Raw genomic sequence first — 24,686 nt, forward strand, 5'->3', positions numbered from 1 at the left:
AGAGAGAGAGAGAGAGAGAGAGAGAGAGAGAGAGAGAGAGAGAGAGAGAGAGAGAGAGAGAGAGAGAGAGAGAGAGAGAGAGAGAGAGAGAGAGAGAGAGAGAGAGAGAGAGAGAGAGAGAGAGAGAATGTGAGAGAATGTGAGAGAGAGAGAGAGAGAGAGAATGTGAGAATGTGAGAATGAGAATGAATGGTTGTTTGTCTCTATGTGTCCCTGTGATGGACTGGAGACCTGTCCAGGGTGTCCCCTGCCTCTTGCACAGTGACTGCTGGATATCTGCACCAGTGACCCCCATGACCTGAAAAGGAAGAAAAAGATAGTGAATGGATGGATACTCGATGTATTTGTGTGTGGTGGTTGACAGTCAGTCACATGACTCAAAAGTAGTCAAAGTGCAACAAACCAGGCCGTAAAGACAAGACCTTTGTACCAGCACTTCAGTCTGAAAGCTGCTGTAGAGTCTCAGTCATCCCAAACAAGGTAATCCTAGTAGGTTGAGTTAAAGCCTGCTGAACTTTCTTTTTTTATTCTTGGAGTTTTGCTTCTTATCTACGAGCTGAAAGGTACAAACTCTGAAATTTAAGAAATCTTGGATGAGAAGGAAAACGTCTTCAAGAAACACGTGATTCTTGACCTGCCATTGTGTATCTGTTCCTCCTTCCTGTCCTCTCAAACCCAGCCAGTCGAAGCAGATGGCCGCTTGTCCTGAGCCTGGTTCTGCTGGAGGTTTTTTCCTTATGAGGAAGTTTTTCCTTTCTACTGTCGCCTTCATGCTTGCTCAAGATGAGTCTGTGATAAAGTTAAACTCAAAGCAGTCTGCTCCTCAGATAATTAGTGTTAACTTACTTTTTTAATACGACTGTTTCTGTTCACCGCCCCTCGCACAGTGATTGCTGGACATGGGCACCGGCGACCCCCGTGACCCAAAATGGAGGAAGCGGGTAAAAGATAATGGATGGATGGATGGAATTGAAACAGAAGTCCAGAAACTTTCAGTTCAAGCTAAAAGGATCGCTTCAGTCTCATTTATGTTGCTGTGTTGCAAAAGACTGCAAATGTAAGCAGATGAAGTGCAACCTGTGCAATTATTCACAGATTGCAATAATCAGGAAGACATGTAACTCACTTCCAAACCAAATGTTTTTCACATAAAAAAAATAAAAATCTGAATAACTTTTTCCTCCTTGTGACGACAAAGACTCTATATTAAACAAAAGAATGGGTTAAGTATATTGTCATTTTTATTCAGTTCAACTCAGTTCAGTTCAAATATACTTTATTAATCCCAAAGGAAATGTTGTTGTAACTCATTATCCTCGTTTCATTAAGAGATATTATAGATGCTGATGGCTATAGGCAGGAAGGATCTCTTGTAAAGGTCCGTCCCACAGTGGATCCGAAGAAAATGGCCGCAGATGTCTTCCGATCCGTCCACACAGACTCGGCTGGCCTCTCGGTTGCCCCGGGCTGCAGGACCACCTGAATGCCGGGCTGAACTTTTCCCAGAGCGATGGTCACTCCTCCCAGCAACTTGCCGAGCCCCTTCTCGCTGCAGACTGCCGGCTGCATGTGCCGGGGGACGACCCTGGTCCTTCTGCTGTCATGAGCCGTGTTTCCTGCCAGTTCCAGGATCACAATGGTCAGGCACTCGAGCACAGCTGGGAAATAGATGGGAATGCATCTACAGCGCCTCCTTTTCAACTCATTTGAAATTTGGGGCTGTATTTGAGCTATTATTTGAGTTTTGAGATGTTAATCAGCAGCTCCCAGTTGTAAAAAAGGTAACACCTTGTTGTTATGGTTACGCATCATAACAAATGTCCAAAAGTTAAAAAGTGTCAGTAAAAATCCTTCCAGCTGCACAGCATCTGACAACAGATGAAACAATCATCCAAAAAATTGTGATTTACACCCAGAAAAAGAGGAATTGAAGTTTCCAAAAGAAATATCTCGGAATGAACGTAACAGGTACTCCAACATGCAGCCACCCTGAGCGGAGCAATACGTGGCTTATATAAGTGTGAATGCTAATTTACCAGCTTAGCTTGTGTTTTGCTCTTTTTAGCTTTTACCACGTGTGCTGCTTTTTTACATTTTAGCTGTTCTGCTGTTTTAGCTTTAACAACTCTGTCAACATCAGCAAATTTCTGCAGTCGTTCAGCACTCAACATTCACTCTGCAGTTTCTGTGAAAACATCTAGTTTATTAGGACTGAAGCAGCTTTTTTCATATTCAGGATTACTTCACAAGACCTCTGAGTGGACTTTAATTAAGCTGTAAAGAATCGAGCTTTATGGTGACTGAAATCTGTTTCCTTTGTGTGTTCAGACAGCCCTCAGCTGTTGCTGCTGTGTGGGGCCGATGTCCTCGAATCATTCGGGATTCCCAACCTGTGGAAGCCGGAGGATATTGCGGAGATCGTCGGACGCTACGGTGTGGTTTGCATCACCCGCAGCGGCAACGACCCTCACAAGTTCATCCACCAGTCAGATGTGCTGTGGAAGCATCACAAGAACATCCACACCGTCCACGAATGGGTGACCAACGATATCTCGGCCACTCACGTGCGCCGAGCGCTGAGGCGAGGTCAGAGCGTCAGATATCTGCTGCCAGACAGCGTCATCTGCTACATACGGGAGCACAACCTCTACAGCGCCGAGAGCGAGCAGAAAAATGCTGATGTGATCCTTGCGCCTCTTCAGAGATACACGGACGCCTCATCGAGCTGATGAAAAACACCCATGAAGGTTTCCAGTAAATTTAAACTAAATAGAACAAGAGTGACTCCCCTGAAACTTCCACCAGTGCCTAAACTGCAGATCAGCCTTCCTGATGAGTGAGTTTCTTGAGACATTCATGCTTTTCTGTGCAAAGTCATTTAAGGACCGTTTCATTTTGCAGCAGTGATGTTATGCGAGTGAACAACAAACTGAGCACAAGTTCAACTAGCATCCACTGCTAAAAACAAGCATTGTTTGCAGTAATGAAACAGGTTTTAATATTTACTTAACGTGTTTGTTATTGCATAAACTTAAAATCAAGAAAAATAATTTTAAATCAGGGTTTGTTGCACTCAGTTGAAATTTTCCATGCACTTCCCCACCCCTCTTTTAAAGCTGAAATCAGCAGAACCCTCATTATTAAAGTGATTGATTTGGATGGTGCTATAAATAAAAATAAATAAAACACTCTGTTTATCAGTTGGATCGCTTTTTTAAAATCTTCAGTCTTGTGTCCTGCTCTGATCTCTGAATGAAACTCGTTACCAAATCCTGCAATTCATCATCTCTGTCAAACTGCAGGTGAAGAAAATTACCATCAACTATAATCTGATAGCACTGGGGTTACTGTTTAAGAGAAAAGACCACATTAAAAATTCTAAAAAATATTATAGGCACAAACAATACAGCTGTAACTCGAGTCTTTCCAAACTTTTTATTTTGCAGCATCATGTGCACCATGACCAGATTCGCATAAAACAACTTGCTGCATTTTTCCACCTGCACAGTCACGAGTGTGGAGGATGGAATGTGTCCAACGTATGGTGGCAAAATTAAATAAATCATGAAATAAGTAATTTAATTGTGTATTTAATAATTTAATTGCGTATTCAATGATTTAATTATGTATTTAATAATTAAATGATACATTTAATTGTTATGAATTTATTTATTTCATTTTGTCACATTCCGTCCTCCATACACGAGGAGAAAATATATTTTAATGTTTAAACAAAAGTAATGCTGTTTGTTTTCGTGTGAATTGGGTTGGGTTGACTTCTTTCTGCACTGTACGCCACCAACGCCAATGTTACTGTTCTTTTTACACCGATTTACCATTTCAGTATAAATACCTCACTTAAATCTAAATCAGTTTGAAAAGAAGAGTTGAATGTTTTAAGCACAGCTCAGATGTAAACAGTAGAACACATTTCTCTTAACTTTGATTTTGTGATTTTTGTATGAAATTAATAAAAACTATTGTCATTGCACAGTTAAGCGCAGCGAAAATAAATTTCATTGCAGCCGTCCAACAAGGGTAGACGAACGTGCACGGGTCTGCAGCTTCGTTGTGAAGCGCTGCCCTTATCGCTTAGATAAGAAAAGAAAACTTGATTTATCTGTGGCATTAGTTGTGGATTTTAATTATTTTGGTTTATGCAAGCTAGAGTTTTTATTAGGGATGAACAATTTTATCAGCATGGTATTGGTATCTGCTGATATTAGCGATAAAGTTAAGTATCGGACATCGGCCATTCCATTAAAACAACTCACCAATACAAAAGGCATTGTTTTTAATATAAATAAATATTATATTTATATAATGTCAAATCATTTTCAGCCCCCTTTTTGGCATCTGCATTTGGTAGCTGGGCAAATTGACAAGGACCATGCAGAATAATGTATTTAATGCATTGATAAACTGTAAAAATAATACAATATTTGACCATTCAAATTTTCCCCATTAATTATATATTTTTGACATACTCTTCTGTTTGTTTAAAAAAAACTAATGCAGCCTGATCAAATCCACTTTTATGAAGTTTATATTAACAAGTTCTATGCACGCTTTGAAGACCCGAACAGACCACCCAGCACCAGACTCACCTCACCACCAGATGAAGAGCATCTCAGCGTGACCTCAGCAGAAGTAAGGAGTACCTTCAGGAGGATTAATCCGCACAAAGCAACTGGCCCAGACAACATCCCCGGAAAAGTGTTGAAGGAACGTGCTGATCAGCTCTGTGAGGTGCTGGCAGACATCTTTAACACCTCACTTACCCTGGAGACAGTTCCCACCTGCCTGAAGACTGCCACCATCATCCCAGTCCCAAAAAGCTCTACAGTGACTGGTCTGAATGACTATCGGCCAGTGGCCCTCACCCCGATAGTCGCTAAATGCTTCGAAAAACTGGTCATGACTCGCATCAAAACAACCATCAACATCAACGAGGACCCTCATCAGTACGCATACCGTGAGAACCGATCAACAGAGGATGCAATCTCCTCTGTGGTCCACACTGCGCTCAACCACCTGGAGCAGAAAAACTCTTACGTCCGTATGCTCTTTGTGGACTTCACATCCGCCTTCAACACCATGATCCCCCAAACCCTGATGGACAAACTATCCAAACTAGGACTAAGCCCCTCCATCTGCAACTGGGTACTAGACTTTTTAACAAACAGACCACAGTTAGTGAGGATCCACAACCTCTCCTCCTCCACCATAACCCTCAGCACTGGCTCTCCTCAGGGATGTGTGTTGAGCCCCCTCCTGTTTACTCTGCACACATATGATTGTGCAGCTACCCATCCAGGCTGTCACATTGTAAAGTTTGCAGATGATACAGCGGTGGTGGGATGCATCACAAACAATGATGAGTCCAGCTACAGGCAAGAGGTGGAACACCTGGAGAGCTGGTGCAGAGAGAATAACCTTCACATCAATGTGAAGAAGACAAAGGAGATGATTGTGGACTTCAGAAGGAACAAAAACACCTACACCCCCCTGAACATAAGAGGATCTGCGGTGGAAGTGGTCTCCAGCTACAAGTACTTGGGTGTACACATGAATGACAACCTCAGCTGGAGCAACAACACACCAGCCTGATCAAGAAAGCTCATCAGAGACTCTACTTCCTCAGACGGCTGAGGCGAGCTGGTCTGGGAAGCTCAGTCCTCACCTCCTTCTACAGGTGTGCAGTGGAGAGCATCCTGTGCTCGAGCATCAATGTGTGGCATGGAGGCTGCACAGCTGCAGAAAGAAAAGCTTTGCAGAGAGTGGTGAAGGCTGCACAGAAATCTGTCGGAATCAGCCTCCCCACCATCACAGACATCTACACCTTCAGATGCAGGAAGAGGGCCACCTGCATCATGAAGGACCCCACTCACCCAGCACACACACTTTTTGCCCCACTCCCCTCAGGAAGGAGGTTAAGGAGCATTAAGTGTAGAACCACTAGACTGAGGAACAGCTTCTACCCTGAGGCTGTTAGACTCATGAATCTCTAACTATAATAATCACTGTGAAAAACCATATCATGTTGCTGCTGATCTGTTTCAATGTTGATGTGTTCATGCGTGCACATCTGCTCACAGACTCATGTTCATGTTTGTGCTGATGTTCAATGTTTTATGTTATGAGTGCTTAGTGTATATTTAGTTGATGTTTTTCTTAGTTCATATCTTAGATGTTATTACTGTTTTTCTTATACATTTTATTGTTGGATGTAACTGGGACCCTGTGTACATAATTTCGCTCCACCACCACATGAGGTGCGAATGACAATAAAGAAACTCTGACTCTGATTAAACGGCAGTTTCAAAATATAAAATTAATGTTTATTACGTTCAACACTATACACACAATACAAAAAAGGGCAAAAAACACTAATACACACTTTCTATTATAGTACACTAAAACAAATCGACTTTTATCAAGCGACGTACTGACGTCACGCACTCCTCTTCCCAGAGTCACGTGACGGACGTAATGTAGAACCAAAATGGCCGCCGTTGTAATTTGACGTATATAATAAGCTCGCTACTTTTCTTTTTGTTTGAGTCTTGGGCAAAAAAAGAACACCAAACGAGAGGCGGTCGGGAGCTCTGTATCTTTCCATTCTTCCCATATCGGTGTCCCAGTTTTTACCTTCAGGACAATCAGGACTGACACCCATCCGTTGAACGAGTTAAACTATGCATTTTCTGTCTGGCACACCGAAACAACTGAAAGTAGAATAGCTAGCTAACTTAGCTGCGATGATGGAGGAGTTGAGCGCAGATGAGGTAAGGTGACAATGAAAGAAAACACAAACTACGTGCAAAGCATAGCTTAATTTGACTAACGTGACTATTTTCACTTGGAGAACGTTCTCGTTTAATTTTTGTGGGCTCTTACTACGAGCCGAGTGGCTTCAGAAAAGGTAGCAGGAGCTGTTAGCCCAATTTATAAAGGGAAGAAACCAGTTGGTGACAGAATCCCACAGTTGTCTCAACTCTGGGGCAGATTTATAGACATGCCAACCCAACCTGTAGTATTACATTTTATGGTATTTCATTCCTATAAAGAGCGAGTTATTAAGAAGTCAGACCTGGGTCTTTTCTGCAGTCATTTAGCCGTTGAGCTTGGGTCTGTGCTAACTAGCTAACGTCAAGCCTTAGCCAGAATAAGCTCTGAATACACATGATTTTACATTAAAATCAACTAAAGTCGACTTTTGAGTGGAACATAGTTACTTGTGTGCACTACTTTACAGGTGTGTTACTTTTTAATAAAGTAGATTTCACACATATTCTTGCGGTGTGAGTGTTGGCTGTGGCTAATGTTTTGTTAACGTCAACATGAGCTTACGAAACGACTCAGCAGAAAAGACTCGACCTTACAGCCACCGAGCGGAACTCCTCGAGCCACAGATACTATCAAGCTACACTTAATGCTTTTTGTTACTTTGACTTCGCATACTGCTGCTAAATTAGCACTTAGGTGGCATAAATTTACTATGAATGTTGACTCCTACATCCGATTGTATTTAAATGGTCACATTTTAAAGTGACCACATGTTTGAATTTGTTTCATTTATTGCATAGCTTCTTCAGCATGATGACAGTGTATATATATATATATATATATATATATATATTATAATATACTAATTTTAATCTTACTCACCTTCCAGATAATTCACATTCACGTCCTGGATTTTTCTTTCTTTTATTTTAAATTAATTAAAAATTCATTAACATTTTATGTATTAATGTAGACAGTAGTTGAATTTATTAAAATTGCTTCATGTATATAACTATATGTATGATAAATTGATGAACTAAGATAAATATGTTGTTTACACATCTAGAACAAGTTTGCATCATTTGAAAAACAGCAAGCTAAGCTCCCACAGACCTATTAAATAAATATAAAACAATTATTAAAGCAGACATTATGGCAGCATGGTTTTATTTATAAAGCAAATGACTTAATAAAAGCTAATCTATAACTTTTCAAACATTTTAACTGTTTAAATATCATTAAATCTGCTGATTGTGCTTTGACTGAATACACACTTGTATATGTTTTAAGATTCGCAGAAGGCGACTGGCACGACTGGCAGGAGGACAGTCACAACCCAGCACCCCTCTTAGCACACCCCTCACATCCCCACAGAGAGAGACTCCACCTGGCCCCCTCCCTGGCCCCTCAGGTGTTGCACTCCAACCCGTACCACCTACTGCCTCTCAGTTGTTGGGGCTCAGTGTCCATAGTGGTACCCCTGTCACTTCCCCTATGGGCACCTCTGGTAAGAAATCAATGTTTACAGGTTATAAGAGGCTAACAGATACTTTGTTCAATTTATTTGTTTCTCTATGCAATTGTAACAGAGATGAAAAGTTTATTGAATTTCACCAAAACTGATGTGCAGTTGTTAGTAGACGCCGAGGTTGCATAATGCTTCAGATTCAATATGGACATAGTTTTGACGTAAACAAAACTACTTTGTTTCTGTATCATCAAATAGGTTATATTGTCAAACTAGTTTATTGCAAAATTAGCCCATGGGATGGTTTCTGTAGAGAAAAAAGTTTTTTAGCACAATTCTGAGAAGACAATTTATATAATACAACAATGATAATTTGAAGAATATATGGAATACAATCAGCAGACTTGCTGTAAACATCAGTGATGCTGTTTGATTTTAAAGTGTAGGCCCAGCATGATCAGCAGGTTGCATGACTGTTTCCTGGCATAGTTTGTTGATATGCATAGATGTTCTTGTTGCTAGCATTAGTAAATATCACCTTAACTTTATACTTTTGTTTTAGGTGAACCCAGATTAAATATTTAGTTTGTAATGAATGCATATTTTTATTATAGATTTTTAAAGTTCTTTCTTTTGATTTGACTGACCTTTATTATTTTGTTTCAAGATTTTATTGGTGTACTATTTTGATTATTATTTTAAACTGTAGAACAATTATTATAGTGCTTGGAAGCTAAACAAACGCTTAATGCTGTGCTGCAGTTTTTTCTTGTGATTTATAGGAGCAAAAAGAAAGAAAAAGGCAGTGGAAGCCTTAAAAACATTGTTTGTTTGCCTTTATTATGTACCTGTCTAAATACTAAATAAAGGTTGAATGAATGAATGAATGAATGTATTAACTTCAGAAAAAAGTGTGGCGTTCAAAAAAAAAAAGGCAACCAAACTTAAAACCTAATGCTTATATTCCAACCTAAATCAGTATGAATCATTTTTGTTGTTGTTGTTTTCAGAATCACAAAGAAGAATGCTCAATATTTCAGTCAAGAATATTTTATTTGTGCTTTAGAGTTTTTTAAATGTGTTTGTGCTTTTGCAGGTGTGGCATATGGAAGTCAAAGCAGCGAGGGTGTGAGCTCTCTGTCCAGCTCCCCCTCCAACAGCCTCGAGACACAGTCCCAGAATTTGTCTCGATCACAGAGCATGGACATTGACCCTGCCTCTTGTGAAAAGAGGTAAAACGGTGTTTTAAATGTCAGACACTCTTCCTGCGAGCTTGAAAAGTGGCTTTAAAATATGTAGTTCTCCATCACACAGGGTAAAAAATGTTGTCAACTTAGAAATATTTGACCTTTTAGATTGTTTGATGTGTTGTAAAAGAGACGAGGCAAATGAGACACTGTGTGAGCTTTCAGTGTGTGCAGAAAGGTCTAAAACACTTTTCCTTTCTTTTTTCTTCAGCATGTCCCAGGTGGATGTAGACTCAGGGATTGAAAACATGGAGGTGGAAGACAGTGACCGGAGGGAGAAGAGAAACTTGACTGAAAAGGTAGACTGCACTACACATTAGTCAAAAGAGAAAGTCTTTGACTTTATTTGTTGTCATCTAGAGATAAATTTAGCCTTAAACAAATTAATGTAATATGAGTATTTGTCTTTTTAAACAATAATAATTATTGACTTTCCAAAAACGTAATCTATCTTTCTTCTTTTTTTTTGTTTTGATTCCTCATATTTTCTTTGGCCAACCACGGACAAATTAATCAGTTGTAATAGTTATATGGTACATGCTATGTTAATACCTCAACCTTGCATCAAAGCACTTTTTATCTTTCCCAGGAAACCTCTGCAAATTCTGATGTCTCCGAAGAACAGGCTCTGCAGCTTATCTGTAAGATCCTCCGCGTATCGTGGAAGGAGCAGGACAGGGATGTTATCTTCCTCCCTTCACTGGCTGCAGAGTTTCAGCAGATCCATAAAGATGGTGTGGCGCTGAACTACATAATTTTATTTAAAACCATGTTTTTTGTTTACATTTAATCAATAATATAACATGGTTGTTACTTTTTCTTATCTTGCAGTGTACACTGACTTTAAAGACCTCATCAGCCAGATTCTTCTGGAAGTTCTAATGATGTCATCCCAGTCAAATATCCACAACCCATTTGCCAGCTTGACCGCCACTTCACAGCCAATTGCAGCAGCAAAATCCCCCAACCACCATCTCACACTGGTGCAGCCTCCTAGCCAAGGTGACAGCCCAGTGGGCCCCAGCGCTGGGTCTTTTGGAGCCAGCTCTTTGTCCAGGCAAGTACCTTCACTCAGTGCTATGTACTATTGTGACTGACCTTCCACAGACAAAGAGAGGCTTTGTCATGGCTTCTGTTTCATTTTTTCTTTGTATTGTAACTGAAGTGTCATGTGTCTGTTCTAGTCTGAGTTTGCTTTGATCATTCCTGTTTTAAAGTGTTGTTACCAAATAATTTTTGCCAATGATCATCTTATCAATATTATCCACAGTCTATATGGGTGTGGTAGTCCTCATCCAATGGCTTTGGATGCAGCCGACAGGACTTGCTCATCTCTATCCACTCCAGCTACATCCACTGTTCCTTCTACACCTCCAACTCCACAGTTTATTGTTCCCCCCAGCCCACCTGCCTCTGTCTCTCTGAGGCATTCCCTTCCTCTGAACCCTTCTTCTGCCCCCATGCCCATCTCCCAGCGCTATCGGCCCTACTCTGTCACCACTTCCTGGGGAGCTTCTTCCCCAGTCAGTCCAGGTCACAGAGGATTTATTTTCCCTGTACCTTCTCCAAGCCCAGCTGGGCCCACTGTTCCTCCCAACACCCCAGTTCCTGCAACACCTCTTAGCCCTCAGTTCCTCCCCTTGAGCTCACCTAGCCCACTGAATCAATCCTCTACAGCCCCTTTTGTGGTGCCACCTTCTCCCAGATTGAATGCTCGACAGGCTGCCTTTGCAACAAGGATCTCATCATCTAGGTATCCCATCTGTCATTTGCATGTCCGTGTAGAGAGCAAAAACTTAAACTTTTTAGATTTTCCAGATTTAAAATTAGATATGTTGCATGCCAGCTAATTACTTGGCAAAATCCTTTATCTTTAATCGTTCACATTACTTCTTATATTACTTAAATCTGGTATCACTTTTCAGCACTAATTCACTCATGTTTAGAGGTACCCATCTTAACTGAATATGATCCAAATTGGTAGTTTAGCAGTTAGAAATTAAATTTTATATTCAGACAAGAAATCGAAACTTTATTTGCTTGTAAAATTGCAACTAGAAACAATTCTGTCAGCAACATAAATGAATGGATTTAGTTTTTTGTTGCAGAATTTTGTATTTATTTACCAGTACTTTTATATTAACTGTTTATCACCAAAGATTTTAAGTACAACAAATATAAAGACGTTACATGACCTGATTTAACCATTTTTGCTGTTATCTGCCTGGATGATTGAGCTTACAAACCTTTTTTTTTAATAAAGAGGTTATAGTTTAACAAACAACATTTAGACTTCTGTTTGATCAGAAAGTTCTCAAACAAAGAACAATTGGCCATTGTGACTTTGTGTCACAATAAGTAACACGTTAATGTAGATTTCTATTATCATTTGACAACAAGTTCACTTAATGTGTAAAAGCTGCACACAGACAGTCTGTGTATTTAAAACGCATCACAATAAGTACGAATCAAAGAAGCATGCAACAATAGTTTTCTCTCTGGTCCCTTTCTCTCTTCTTTTGTGACTTGTAGCAATCCTTAATTTTTTATTTTTTAGTGCTTTTATTCTTTGACTCCTCAGTTTTGTTTTATCCCGTCTATCTCTCACTCCCTTCTTTTTCTTGCTCTGTTAGCCCCTTGCCGTTCCAGTTTTTTGCTCTTTCTGGTATGTCTCAAGACAGCAGTGATGAAGATTCTGAGGAGGAGGATTTTGCACAGGTTCAGTTTGGGTCCAGGTACACTGCTGCACGGTGTGTGTTCATATGGTTTTTTGTGCGCTTGCTCAGGGATGGACCTACTGCATGTTTCAGTGGGTCCACCAGGCTTTGCACTAATGGTGCACAAATATTCCAGGTTAGACTTGTAAGAGATACACTGATGATGACTTTCAGTCTTCTGGCTGTTAGATGATTGGTGGGTATGGTTTCTTAATGGTTTAATTTGTATTTTTGACGTATTTAAAAATATCTCAATAAGATTAGGTAGGAATGTTGCTGCTTTTTACTCTGAACTCTCTGCAGTGCACACTGAAGACAAATGTCACCTTTACCATCACAGTGTTGCAGAATACGAACAAGAGACCTCTGTAAATGGGTTGTAGACCATACAAGCACTAGAAAGTTGACCTAAATTGTGTGTTTTTCATATTTAATATTAGTAAGGATCCTTTAACTATAATAATTCTAAAATCTTACCATTAATAACTAAAAATAATTTAAAATTTTAACTTATTTTACAAATTAGTGGTGTAATTTAACAATCTAACTTGTGTTTTCTTTTTACGCTACAATTTGAATTATTCAGATGGATGGTTATGGTTGCTGCATTCCAGGCATTTAACCATTTTATTATACTCTCTAGTGTCTACTAGAGATTTGTTGTGCTTTGAAGCCACTCGTAACTTGAATACTAACCAGTGTTTGAGCTTTTATCTTCTTGGTCAAATACGTGTAAAAGTAAAATTTCCCCAAAAATATTTGCTCTTGCAAATTAGAATTTTTCTAAACCATTTTGAACTGTTTTTTTCTTTTAAGTGTCTGCACCTGATATTTGCTGCACTGTTTTTAATGCTTGGGCTTTTTTCAGGATCACTGAAAGTTTGGTTTTAAGCTTAACTACTTACCCATAATGTCTTTTGATGAATAGGGGATCTTGAATTTTTTTGTGTGTGTGAGATTTAATAACCCTCTCTGTATTTGTCCTTACCTTTCTATTTGTAGTCTTGGTGCATGTGGAGGGGGGATGTCAAGTAATTCAGCCAGTGATCGCTTCACAATTGAAGCCTGCAAAGAGACAGAGATGCTGAACTACCTCATTGAGCGTTTTGACAGCGTTGGCATGGAAGAGAGAAAAGCTCCCAAGGTGGGTGACTGTCTGCAGGAGAAGATAATTATGTTTATTTCTCTAGTTATCCTACCACCCCTAAACAAATCTAGACATTTTATTAAAATAATATGTTGGAATTGTAATTACATTTCTTTAAAAATAAAATGCAATTTCTTTTTAAGTATTTTGTCACGGAATCTAAACTTTTATGAAATATTTTGAGGACAGGACATTTTGTGTTTCAGATTAGTGGCAAGGTTGCAGGTCTATAACCTTTTTTTTCTTTTCTTAATTCAGCAATGTCTTAGAGAGTTTGTGAAGTTGGTTAAATGATTTTTTTATTTTTTTATTTACTAAATCCCAGCACTCGTTTCCTCTCCATTGTTTTCTCTTTTACAGATGTGCAGCCAACCAAATGTCAGCCAGCTTCTCAGTAACATTCGCTCTCAATGTATCTCCCATGTTGCCCTGGTCCTGCAGGGGACCCTGACCCAGCCTCGGTAAGACACCCATCCATTCACTGTGAATAGCCTGAGTTTTCCTCTCTGTTATTGCATGCATGTAGTTCTGTTCCTTTCACACCATGTCTGATGACTGCCACCATCATCCCAGTCCCAAAAAGCTCTACAGTGACTGGTCTGAATGATTATCAGCCAGTGGCCCTCACCCCGATAGTCGCTAAATGCTTCGAAAAACTGGTCATGACCCACATCAAAACAACCATCAACACCAATGAGGACCCTCATCAGAATGCATACCGTGAGAACCGATCAACAGAGGATGCCATCTCCTCTGTGGTCCACACTGCGCTCAACCACCTGGAGCAGAAAGACTCTTACGTCCGTATGCTCTTTGTGGACTTCACATCCGCCTTCAACACCATGATCCCCCAAACCCTGATGGACAAGCTATCCACACTAGGACTAAGCCCCTCCATTTGCAACTGGGTACTAGACTTCTTAAACAGACCACAGTTAGTGAGGATCCACAACTTCTCCTCCTCCACCACAACCCTCAGCACTGGCTCTCCTCAGGGATGCGTGTCGAGCCCCCTCCTGTTTACTCTGCTTACGTATGAATGTGCAGCTACCCATCCAGGCTGCCAAATTGTAAAGTTTGCAGATGATACAGCGGTGGTGGGATGCATCGCAAACGATGAATCCAGCTACAGGCAGGAGGTGGAACACCTGGAGAGCTGGTGCAAAGAGAATAACCTTCACTTCCATGTGAGGAAGACAAAGGGTATGATTGTGGACTTCAGAAGGAACAGTGGAAGTGGTCTCCACCTACAAGTACTTGGGTGTACACATGAATGATGACCTCAGCTGGGGCAACAACACTGCCAGCCTGATCATGAAAGCTCATCAGAGACTCTACTTCCTCAGGCGGCTGAGACGAGCTGGTCTGGGAAGCTCAGTTCTCACCTCCTTCCACAAGTGTGCAGTGGAGAACATCCTGTGCTCCAGCATCAACGTGTGGCATGGAGGCTGCACAGCTGCAGGAAGAAAAGCTTTGTAGAGAGTGGTGAAGGCTGCACAGAAGACTGTTGGGGTCCGTCTCCCCACCATCACAGACATTTTCACCTCCAGATGCAGGAAGAGGGCCACCTGCATCATGAAGGACCCCACTCACCCAGCACACACACTTTTTGCCCTGCTCCCCTCAGGAAGGAGGTTGAGGAGCATTAAGTGTAGAACCTCTAGACTGAGGAACAGCTTCTACCTTGAGGCTGTTACACTCATGAATCTCTAACCAGAATAATCACTGTGGAAAAAATCACATCATGTTGCTGCTGATCTGTTTCATGTTGACATGTTCATGCATGCTCATCTGCTCACACAGACTCATGCTCATGTTCGTGCTGCTCTTCATCGTAATGTTTTTTATGCTATTAGTGCTTAGTGTATTTTTAGATTGTTTTTCTTAGTTCACGTCTTAGATGTTGTTACTGTTTTTCTTACAAAACCACATGTGGTGCGAATGACAATAAAGAATCTCTGACTCTGACGTCTCCATAGCAACTACTTTTTCACTTGCTATTTATTTTCTATTCATTTTTTTCTGTCTTTTAACTTCGTGTAGGAGCCCACTCCAACCGTCTCTGCTGGTACCTTATCTGCTGTGTCGGAACCTTCCGTATGGCTTTATTCAGGAGCTGGTGCGCATTACCCATCAGGAGGAGGAAGTGTTCAGACAGGTGAGATGCACGTCCTTTCATATTCATTTTTTTAACCCTTTTATACTTCACTATAATCAGTTTCTTATGTTGAGACCACCAGGAGCAAAAAACTCTCTAAACAAATTTAATTAGATCTTCAAAAATCTTTGTTGCCGTCTGGGATGCCATTGTTATATTTATTTATTTGCTACACTAAGTAGATTGTTTGTGTCACATGACTCAACAAGGCTGATAACTAGCATCTTAATCAGTTTAATAGAAGCCAAGGTTAGACTGAATGGTGTGAAGTTGGTATGTTGCACTTCAAGTATAAATTACAGATTATCAATAACACAACTTTAGAGTGCAGATCAGTGTGGATTTTAAATCGTCACAGCCTTGTGTTATGCAATACGAACAGATGCCGTTTATGTTCAAGCTTGCACAATGGAAAAACACTATTGCCCACGTCTGATGTATGTGCATGAATATTAAATAACAAAATCATATTCAGCACATCATCTCTGAAATGCCTTATCATAGCAGCTATCTGTTTTGCAAACACTAAAGCATAACAATGTTTTACTATCTTGTTTTTCAGATCTTCATTCCCATTCTCCATGGTTTAGCACTTGCTGTGAAAGAATGTTCATTTGACAGTGACAACTTTAAGTATCCCCTCATGGTAAGGAGACTTTATCCTTCAGAACCAAGGACAGAAATGTCTGATAAACAGGATTTGTACAGCAAGAAAAAAAACATCTACCTTATCAGCTTTATTTGAAAAATATGAAGTGTCTGAAGAAAAATATCCACTTAATATTTGTGTTTGTTTGTTATTGTTTTGCAGGCATTAGCTGAGCTTTGTGAAATTAAGTTTGGAAAGACTCACCCTGTGTGCAACTTGGTTAGTATTCACTTAGATTTCGAGAGCTACAATATGCCATAATTCCTTATTTCCTCAAGGCTCATTTGTTTTTACCACTCATTTCTAAAATAGTTGCAAAAAGTGAATCAACAACAATGATTATATTTAGCAATGTGGTTCTTGCCTGTTATTCATAGCCACATTGTCTTCAGTTCTGAGAAAAAAGAGCTCTGTTTATCCAGACCTTTTTATACTCTACAGAAAAGGGGAAAAACTTTTTTTTTTTCTGTTTCAGATAACATCGCTGCCTCTGTGGTGTCCCAAACCTCTGAGCCCAGGTTGTGGCAGAGAAATCCAGAGACTGTCCTATCTTGGAGCGTCCTTTAGTCTTTCTGTATTTGCTGAGGATGATGTGAGTTGTACCAGCGCATCCTATGCCTGTTGGATCTGTTAGCCTAAATAATAAAAAAACACAAAACACTTATACAAGGTTTTAAAAAAGACTAACAGGGTTCTGAATGGGGAGCACACCTATGTTGAATGTTCTCAATATAGTATTCATACAATGTCTGTGTTTCTATTTAGACCAAAGTAGGGGACAAGTATTTCTCTGGCCCAGCCATCACCATGGAGAACACACGAGTTGTCAGCCAGTCATTGCAGCACTACCTGGAGTCAGCAAGGGTGACTCAACATTGGCATGTTTTTATTTTCATATCCTTTCCAGTAAAACACTGAAAGCTCTAACAACTATTCTTGTTTTTCCTTCTTAGGGTGACCTGTTTAAAATTCTTCACAATATTTTGCTAAATGGAGAAACACGCGAGTTAGCTCTTAATTACATGTCGGCTCTAATCAACTACAATGTGAAGAAAGCTCAGATGCAGGTATGTTGCACAAGTCCTTTTATTCCACACAAATAAGTGAACTTCAGTCACATTTGCACAATAGGAGAAAACAGTAGATGCCTAACATGTATATATTAACATTCATCTTAACAAATTCTATCCCTCTCAAAGTTTTGTCTTTTTTTGGGGGGAAACAATATTTTTTTCAGACTGATGACAAGTTGGTGTCGACAGATGGTTTCATGCTCAACTTCTTATGGGTGCTGCAACAGCTGAGCATGAAGATCAAGCTGGAGACGGTTGACCCCTTCTACATTTTCCATCCACGGTGTCGCCTTGTTGTCAGTCTGGAAGAAACGCGCCTGAAAGCCACAATGGAGGAGCTCAAAATCTGGCTAACTGAACTGCGTAAGTGGACTTGTCTCACAATACATTAATGCAAGACTGTTGGAACAATGTAGTACTATTAATGTAGTACAAGTAAAAGTAGTACAATTAAAGTAGTACAAATAAAATAAAACAACTTTTGAGTTCCTAATTACTGTCTTTCAAATGAATTGACAGCTGGTTATGAAACTTGTTTAGTCAATATTTAAGAAGGGATTCATTCTAACTATAAGGGAATAACTACCAGTTTCTTTTTTATAGTTTAAACATAAAAATATCCTCTACACCTGCTGAATATGATCATGGCCTGTACATTTTACTCATTTACCTTCATAGTTGAATGTTGCTTTCCATCTTGCAATGTGCACAGATGAAGATCCCTCAAAGTTCTCAGAATCCAAGTTCCCCACCGAGTGTTTCTTCTTCACACTTCACACCCACCATTTGTCCATTCTGCCTTGCTGCCGGCGCTACATCCGCAGATTGCGTGCCATTCGAGAACTCAACAGGTACACATGCACACAAGCGTTTATAGCGTATTCACAGTGCAAGTGTATTAATAATGTTGTTATTTTAGGACTGTAGAGGAGCTGAAAAACAGTGAGAGTCAATGGAAAGATTCTCCCTTGGCTAGTCGGCACAGAGAAATGCTCAAACGATGCAAAACCCAGCTCAAGGTTTGTCCTAGCTGCTGTTTCTGCTATCTCTTCTTCGTTTATTGATCAGATTTACAGATTTATGCATTCCAATACTTTCGTTACGTGCATTTGGACACTAGAGCACTTGCTACACCATGCATGATTCTGTAACTCAACAGATTCACAGCAATGTGATCCTTACTGTGTGTGACATTGTCCCATCAGAAACTGGTGCGAGCCAAAGCTTGTGCTGACGTGGGTCTTCTGGATGAGAACCTGCTCCGCAGATGTCTGCAGTTTTACAGCACAGTCATCCGGCTCATTCTTCGCATGGTGGACCCAGCCTACCCCAAGTGAGTCACCACACTGACTGTTGTACATTAATATGACAACGAAAAACAGACTACCATCACTTTACCTTTTTTATTTTTGTCATGTTGTGCTTCACGTCAAGTATATTATAAATCAAAAGGCATTATCCTATTTTTATTTTTTTTATATCCCCTATTTCACAGTATTGTGCTGCCATTGAACCCTGAGATTCCCAAAAGCTTTGCTGCTCTGCCTGAGTTTTACGTTGAAGACGTGGCAGAGTTTCTGCTTTTTGTTGTTCAGTAAGTTCTCTGCTTGTTTTACGCATTCGTCATGTCTTAATAAAACGTATTTGTTTTGATAACAAAGGTATTAAATGTTTATATTTAACATTTGTTTTGATGACAATTTGAGAAGAGTATATTGTATAAATGTACATTATTTGTATTTTTAATACAGAAAAAGCAAATACTTAAATTTCCTTGAAGGAATGCATATTGCCTGCTGCCTGTGTTTTAAACTAAGAGAATAGCTCGAATAGAAGTTACAGTTGTTTTGCTCAAACTTTGTTGACGACATTATGAGCTCATACAAAGTCGCAAGATTTGTTGTCTCTCTAAGTATGTGTTGTGAATACTACTATGCAAAGTATTCACTCAATATCTATAAATTTAGCTGAGTTATAGCCTTTTTGTTTTCTAAAGTCACTTAGCTGTGCCGGCTATCTTGAATAGGGTTGACTCCATAAGTTGATCAGTTGTAGATGTACATGCAATTAATATTATTATTATTATTATTATTATAAACACCTATATTGTTTGCTGATGTACTCCCCCCCCCCCCCCCTTTTTTTTTTTTTTTTTGTTTTCCTAGGTACTCTCCCCAGGTTTTGTATGAGCCATGTGTCCAGGACATTGTCGCCTTTTTGGTGGTGTTCATCTGCAGTCAGAACTACATCAGGAATCCGTACCTTATTGCCAAATTGGTGGAGGTGCTGTTTGTCACCAACCCAGCCGTACAGCCTCGTACTCAGCGATTCTCTGAAATGATGGAGAACCACCCGTTGTCCATCAAACACCTGGTCCCTGCTCTCATGAAGTTTTACACTGGTGAGTTTTATCTACAATAAGTTTCAATGATGTGAGGCACTCAAGCTGCGATTATTGATTGTGGAATAGAAAGTAGAGAAGTAGCATTACATTTTATAGAAGACTGTCAAATTTCTAATTTGTTGTAAAATATTGGCAGTATTGAATATTGAGCTCCACTTCTACTAAACATTTAGCTGCTAGACCCTTGTGTTTTATTTGCAATACAGAATGAATCATGATTACTTGGTAGGTTTTAAAACCCTTCAGCTGGAGCAACTAATGTGAAACCTTACTTGATGACTGGTTCATCTCTTGTACTTGCCAGGATTTGTTTGTTGTGTACCCTGTCCTCTGTAAACACAAGTTGTTATCTGATATATATTTTTATTCTACCTTTTTTATTTTTCTGGTTAGATGTCGAGCACACTGGTGCTACCAGTGAGTTCTATGATAAGTTCACTATACGGTATCATATCAGCACCATCTTCAAGAGTCTTTGGCAGAATATTGCTCACCATGGCACCTTTATGGAGGAATTCAAGTGAGTTCGCTACTGACAAATAAATAAAATAAATGCACACGATTTGTCACTGTGGATTACTTGTGTTGACCTGATCCATTCTTTTTTTGTTTTTGTGCTCGCTCCAAACCAGCTCTGGCAAGCAGTTTGTGCGCTACATCAACATGCTGATTAACGACACCACCTTCTTGCTTGATGAGAGCCTTGATTCCCTGAAGCGTATTCATGAAGTTCAAGAAGAGATGAAGAACAAGGAGCACTGGGAGCAACTACCCAGGGTCTGTACGATTGTTCTCCTTTAAGAAGAATTACACATGTTCAGGCAGCGATGAAACGCATAACAAAAGTGCACATGAGAAAAAGAAAAACAATCTCCAAATTGGTGAGGTCAAAAGTTGAACTTGCTAAAGCTTAGTTAGGGTCACAGTAATAATAGTAATAATAGTAGTAATATTGATTTATGTAATTGTACTTAAAGTTTTCATTAAAAAAGGTGAGCACATTCCCTGGTACGTTTTTTTTTTTTTTTTTTTTTTTTTCCCCAGGTTTGGTACCCCTTAGTAATTCTGCTCTGTAAATGCTTCAATCATGCCTTCACTGTTAATAGTTGGTGGTTATATCTGTTTTATGTGTACAATTAATGGTTCTACTGAGCTATGAATTTTGTAAAAGATATGAGTTATGGATTGGAACATCATTACCTTTAAAAAAATTTTTTTTTTTTTACTTTCAGGAGCAGCAGCAGAGCAGGCAGTCCCAGCTGACTCAGGATGAGCGCGTATCTCGTTCCTATCTAGCTCTGGCCACAGAAACGGTTGAAATGTTCCACATTCTCACCAAGCAGGTTCAGAAGCCTTTCCTCAGGCCTGTGAGTGTCACTGTTTCCACAGCATGTAGCCAATGCTCTGCAGTCGTGAATGTATTTTTGATTAGTTAATAGTTGTGAATATAAAAGCCAAGTTGTCAGCTCAATTTGGACGTTTTCAACCAAACTATATTCTAAAGAGTACTTCTTATTCTCACAGGAGCTTGGACCTCGTTTAGCTGCCATGCTGAACTTTAACCTTCAGCAGCTCTGTGGACCCAAGTGTCGAGACCTAAAGGTGGAGAACCCTGAGAAGTACGGCTTCGAGCCCAAGAAGCTCTTGGACCAGCTGACTGACATCTACCTTCAGTTAGACTGCGCCCGCTTTGCTAAAGCAATTGCAGATGATCAGGTTAGCACTGACAACCGGACCAGATTTCACCACCATAATGTTTTAGCCTCTAATAGAAATATTTAATACATTAAGCTTTAATACCCTAAACGGCTAACAGTTTGATGACCAACAAGCCATAAACTGTATTAGTACATGTGGATCTTATGACACATTTGTGCTTTGTAGCTTTTTGACTTGATGTGATTTAAACTGTTGCATTACTCTAAAGACATATAAAGAAAAATAAAGACATCAGGTCTAAATTAGAAATCTTCATCAAAAGCCAAAGATTTAACTTCTCAAATTGCTTTTGTTTACCAGTAAAATAATGAATACTCACCTCAAAATGTAACAAAAGATATATATTTTCCATTTCTTTCACAGCGATCGTACAGCCGTGAACTGTTTGAGGAGGTGATCTCAAAGATGAGGAAGGCTGGTATCAAGTCCTCTATTGCCATTGAGAAATTCAAGCTGCTATCAGAGAAGGTGGAAGAAATTGTTGCTAAGAACTCTCAGTCTGAAATGGACTACAGTGATGCACCTGATGAGTTCAAAGGTGCGTTTGTTGGCATGGCTGATATTTTTGGCATTTGATAATAGTGGCATTCTATAATGGTACGTTATTTTGTTTAGTTTTATAAACTATCTGTTAAAAACCAAGAATAAATGTGGGGAAAAATGGAAATATGTTAATGTTGGGAATCTAATTTACATTCAGTATGTTACTGAACCTTTGTCATGGGGGGGGGGGGGGGGGGTCCTGTAGTGTGACCCCAGGTCATTCACTGACAGACAGGGTCGCCAGTAAATTCCAGACATTTGCAGCAGATTTTGCAGCTCATACAGATCATATAGACAGCTTAGAGCAAGGCTATCCTGTAACCACAGACTTAATATAATCCAGAAGGAGAATGTGGTCTGCATACCACCTTTGATTTTTAGATCCGTCTGCCAGCCCACCGCAGTTGAGGGGAGTGTGCCATACAGGAGGCTGGAGGATCAGCTGTCGTCGTGGTTACAATATCACACAAGAAGTTTTATTTTTGTAACGTGCAGCCCCCACTTTAACAACCTTGTGACATTTCAATACACAGAGCACACTTTATGAAAATATTTATTGGATTTTTGGTTTATATATGTTTTGATATGTGCACTAATATAGTGTTGCATAGATTTTTATAAATTAGAAGTGTGTTTATGCTTGCTGTCATATTTGTGTCGTAATTGTGAAATGTGTATTACCACAGACCCTCTGATGGACACCCTGATGACTGACCCTGTGATGCTGCCTTCAGGGAACATCATGGACAGATCCATCATTTTGCGCCACCTGCTCAACTCCCCCACTGACCCCTTCAACAGGCAGCCGCTCACAGAGAGCATGCTGGAGCCAGGTAACTCCATGATTATCACTCAACACATGAAAAGACAGAAAAAGCAATTATTTTAGTTGGATTTGAGGCAATTTCAACAATTGGTCTAATTAATTTCCTTCATGCTGTGTTGCGTTTGTAGTTCAGCTGCTTTTCTCCATGTTGTTTATTCTGCAGTGCCTGAATTAAAGGTGAGAATCCATGCCTGGATGAGAGAGAAGCAGGGCGGACGGCCTGTCTGAGGACCAACGTCTGGTCCTCAAATCATGAAGATCTGTCCAAATTTCCTGCATTCAGTGTCACTGCTAAAATGAGAACAACTTTTTGAATTGTGGGGGGGGGACGACTTGATTGGATTTTTATTTGCATTTACCCTTTTTTGTCTCAAACCATTATCATGGTTCTAAAAGCGAAACATAATAAAGTAAAGACTTTTAAGTTTTCTCTCGACTTTGTGTTTGTATATCAAAATATGAAATGTATTTAACTGTGTTTGGTTCAGGTATTGAATTTCACACATTCATTTTCAACAACAGGGCAGTGCATCCAACCTGTCCTGTTTTTAAATTGTTTTGCAATATTGTTGGCTTCATTAAAATTTTATTAGCGGGAGAGAAGAAGATAGTATATTTGGAAGAAAATTGCTGGTCTTGATTTATTTATTTTGACTCTGTATCAGGATAATAATACACTTGAGTCTAAACAAATTACCATAAGTTGGTGTCCAAGATCTAACTTATGGGACCGTTTGTACTTTTAAAACTAACTGGAACCTTTAAAAATGAAGCACAACACAAACAAATATAAAAATCATTTTTTAAGTCCTTAAGTGAAATGTGTTGTGATTAACAGAATACAGTGTTCATCTCTACATGTTTTTAACATCACTACTGACTTCAAAAATCTTTTTAATTACTGTATGTGTGCTTGACTTCATGTAGTGAACCTCCCAAGCTGTTTCCAATTAACTAGAGAAGATATGGAGACAAAAATATGCATCATGGCCACTAGAAAGAAGTTTTAAGACTTGGAAAGTAAATAATGGTAACATTTCACAGCTCATCGCCACGTTGAGCTTATCAAAAGAGTGTGTAAAATGTTTAATACCCAACCTGTTTGTAAGCACAGAGAGTTTCTACCATTCAGGTTTAGTGGTAATATTTGGAAACGGTATATTTTAAAAAAGACCAATAAAATAACTCGTGTTTTAAAAATTTACATGGACAATTCATAGTTTGTGATAATGTGTTCTTTACTAGCAGTGCAGTCTGTACTTTCTCACATATGCAAGTTTATTCTTTTGCATATAGGTACTGGTCATAAAATTAGAATATCATGAAAAAGTTGATTTATTTCAGTAATTCCATTCAAAAAAGTGAAACTTTTATATTCATTCATTACACACAGATTGTTTTTGTTTTTCAAATGTTTATTTATTTTAATGTTCGTGATTATAACTGACAACTAATGAAAACCCTAAATTCAGTATCTCAGAAAATTAGAATATTACCTAAGACCAATAAAAAAGGATTTTTAGAAATGTTGGTCAACTGAAAAGTATGAACATGAAAAGTATGAGCATGTACAGCACTCAATACTTAGTTGGAGATCCTTTTGCCTGGATTACTGCAGCAATGCGGTGTGGCATGAAGTCAATCAGTCTGTGACACTGCTCAGGTGTCATGAGAGCCCAGGTTGCTCTGATTGTGGCCTTCAGCTCTTCTGAATTGTTGGGTCTGGTGTATCGCGTCTTCCTCCTCACAATATGGTGTTAAGGTCAGGCGAGTTTGCTGTCCAATTAAGAACAGGGATACCATGGTCCTTAAAACAGGTGCTGGAAGCTTAGTGTGCAGGTGCCAAGTCCTATTGGAAAATGAAATCTGCATCTCCATAAAGTTGGTCAGCAGCAGGAAGCATGAATTGTCTAAAACTTCATGGTAGATGGCTGCATTGACCTTGG

General features: G+C 39.5%; 2 protein-coding genes across 4 annotated transcripts in view; both read left to right on the forward strand.

The window, feature by feature from the left end:
- The window catches only part of LOC119417657 (nicotinamide/nicotinic acid mononucleotide adenylyltransferase 1), a 7,392-nt gene extending 4,292 nt beyond the window's left edge, over positions 1-3,100 (forward strand). The window contains exon 5 of the mRNA XM_037684916.1: positions 2,329-3,100. Coding sequence (XP_037540844.1) covers positions 2,329-2,729 — 401 coding nt within the window. The 3' untranslated portion in view covers positions 2,730-3,100. The remainder of the gene's footprint in view (positions 1-2,328) is intronic.
- Positions 3,101-6,488: 3,388 nt separating this feature from the next.
- Positions 6,489-23,161, forward strand: ube4b (ubiquitination factor E4B, UFD2 homolog (S. cerevisiae)). Of its 3 annotated transcripts, none has more exons than XM_037684914.1 (29): positions 6,489-6,788; positions 8,080-8,296; positions 9,354-9,489; positions 9,716-9,803; positions 10,094-10,238; positions 10,336-10,561; positions 10,775-11,279; positions 12,037-12,239; positions 13,224-13,365; positions 13,729-13,829; positions 15,412-15,526; positions 16,089-16,172; positions 16,338-16,394; positions 16,651-16,767; positions 16,941-17,039; positions 17,129-17,242; positions 17,413-17,611; positions 17,961-18,099; positions 18,168-18,267; positions 18,454-18,581; positions 18,744-18,842; positions 19,414-19,649; positions 20,046-20,172; positions 20,285-20,429; positions 20,885-21,019; positions 21,177-21,368; positions 21,735-21,909; positions 22,601-22,747; positions 22,904-23,161. In XM_037684914.1, the coding sequence occupies exons 1-29, from the start codon at positions 6,762-6,764 to the stop codon at positions 22,966-22,968; spliced, it is 4,263 nt and encodes a 1,420-aa protein (XP_037540842.1). In that variant the 5' UTR covers positions 6,489-6,761; the 3' UTR covers positions 22,969-23,161. The 3 variants fall into 3 exon arrangements, with proteins under 3 accessions (XP_037540842.1, XP_037540843.1, XP_037540840.1); XM_037684915.1 differs by having other exon boundaries at positions 10,775-11,257; positions 12,138-12,239; XM_037684912.1 differs by lacking the exons at positions 10,775-11,279; positions 12,037-12,239.
- Positions 23,162-24,686: the final 1,525 nt, after the last annotated feature.

Source organism: Nematolebias whitei, chromosome 11, assembly GCF_014905685.2.
Source record: "Nematolebias whitei isolate Nwh7 chromosome 11, NemWhi1, whole genome shotgun sequence".
NCBI lineage: Eukaryota > Metazoa > Chordata > Actinopteri > Cyprinodontiformes > Rivulidae > Nematolebias > Nematolebias whitei.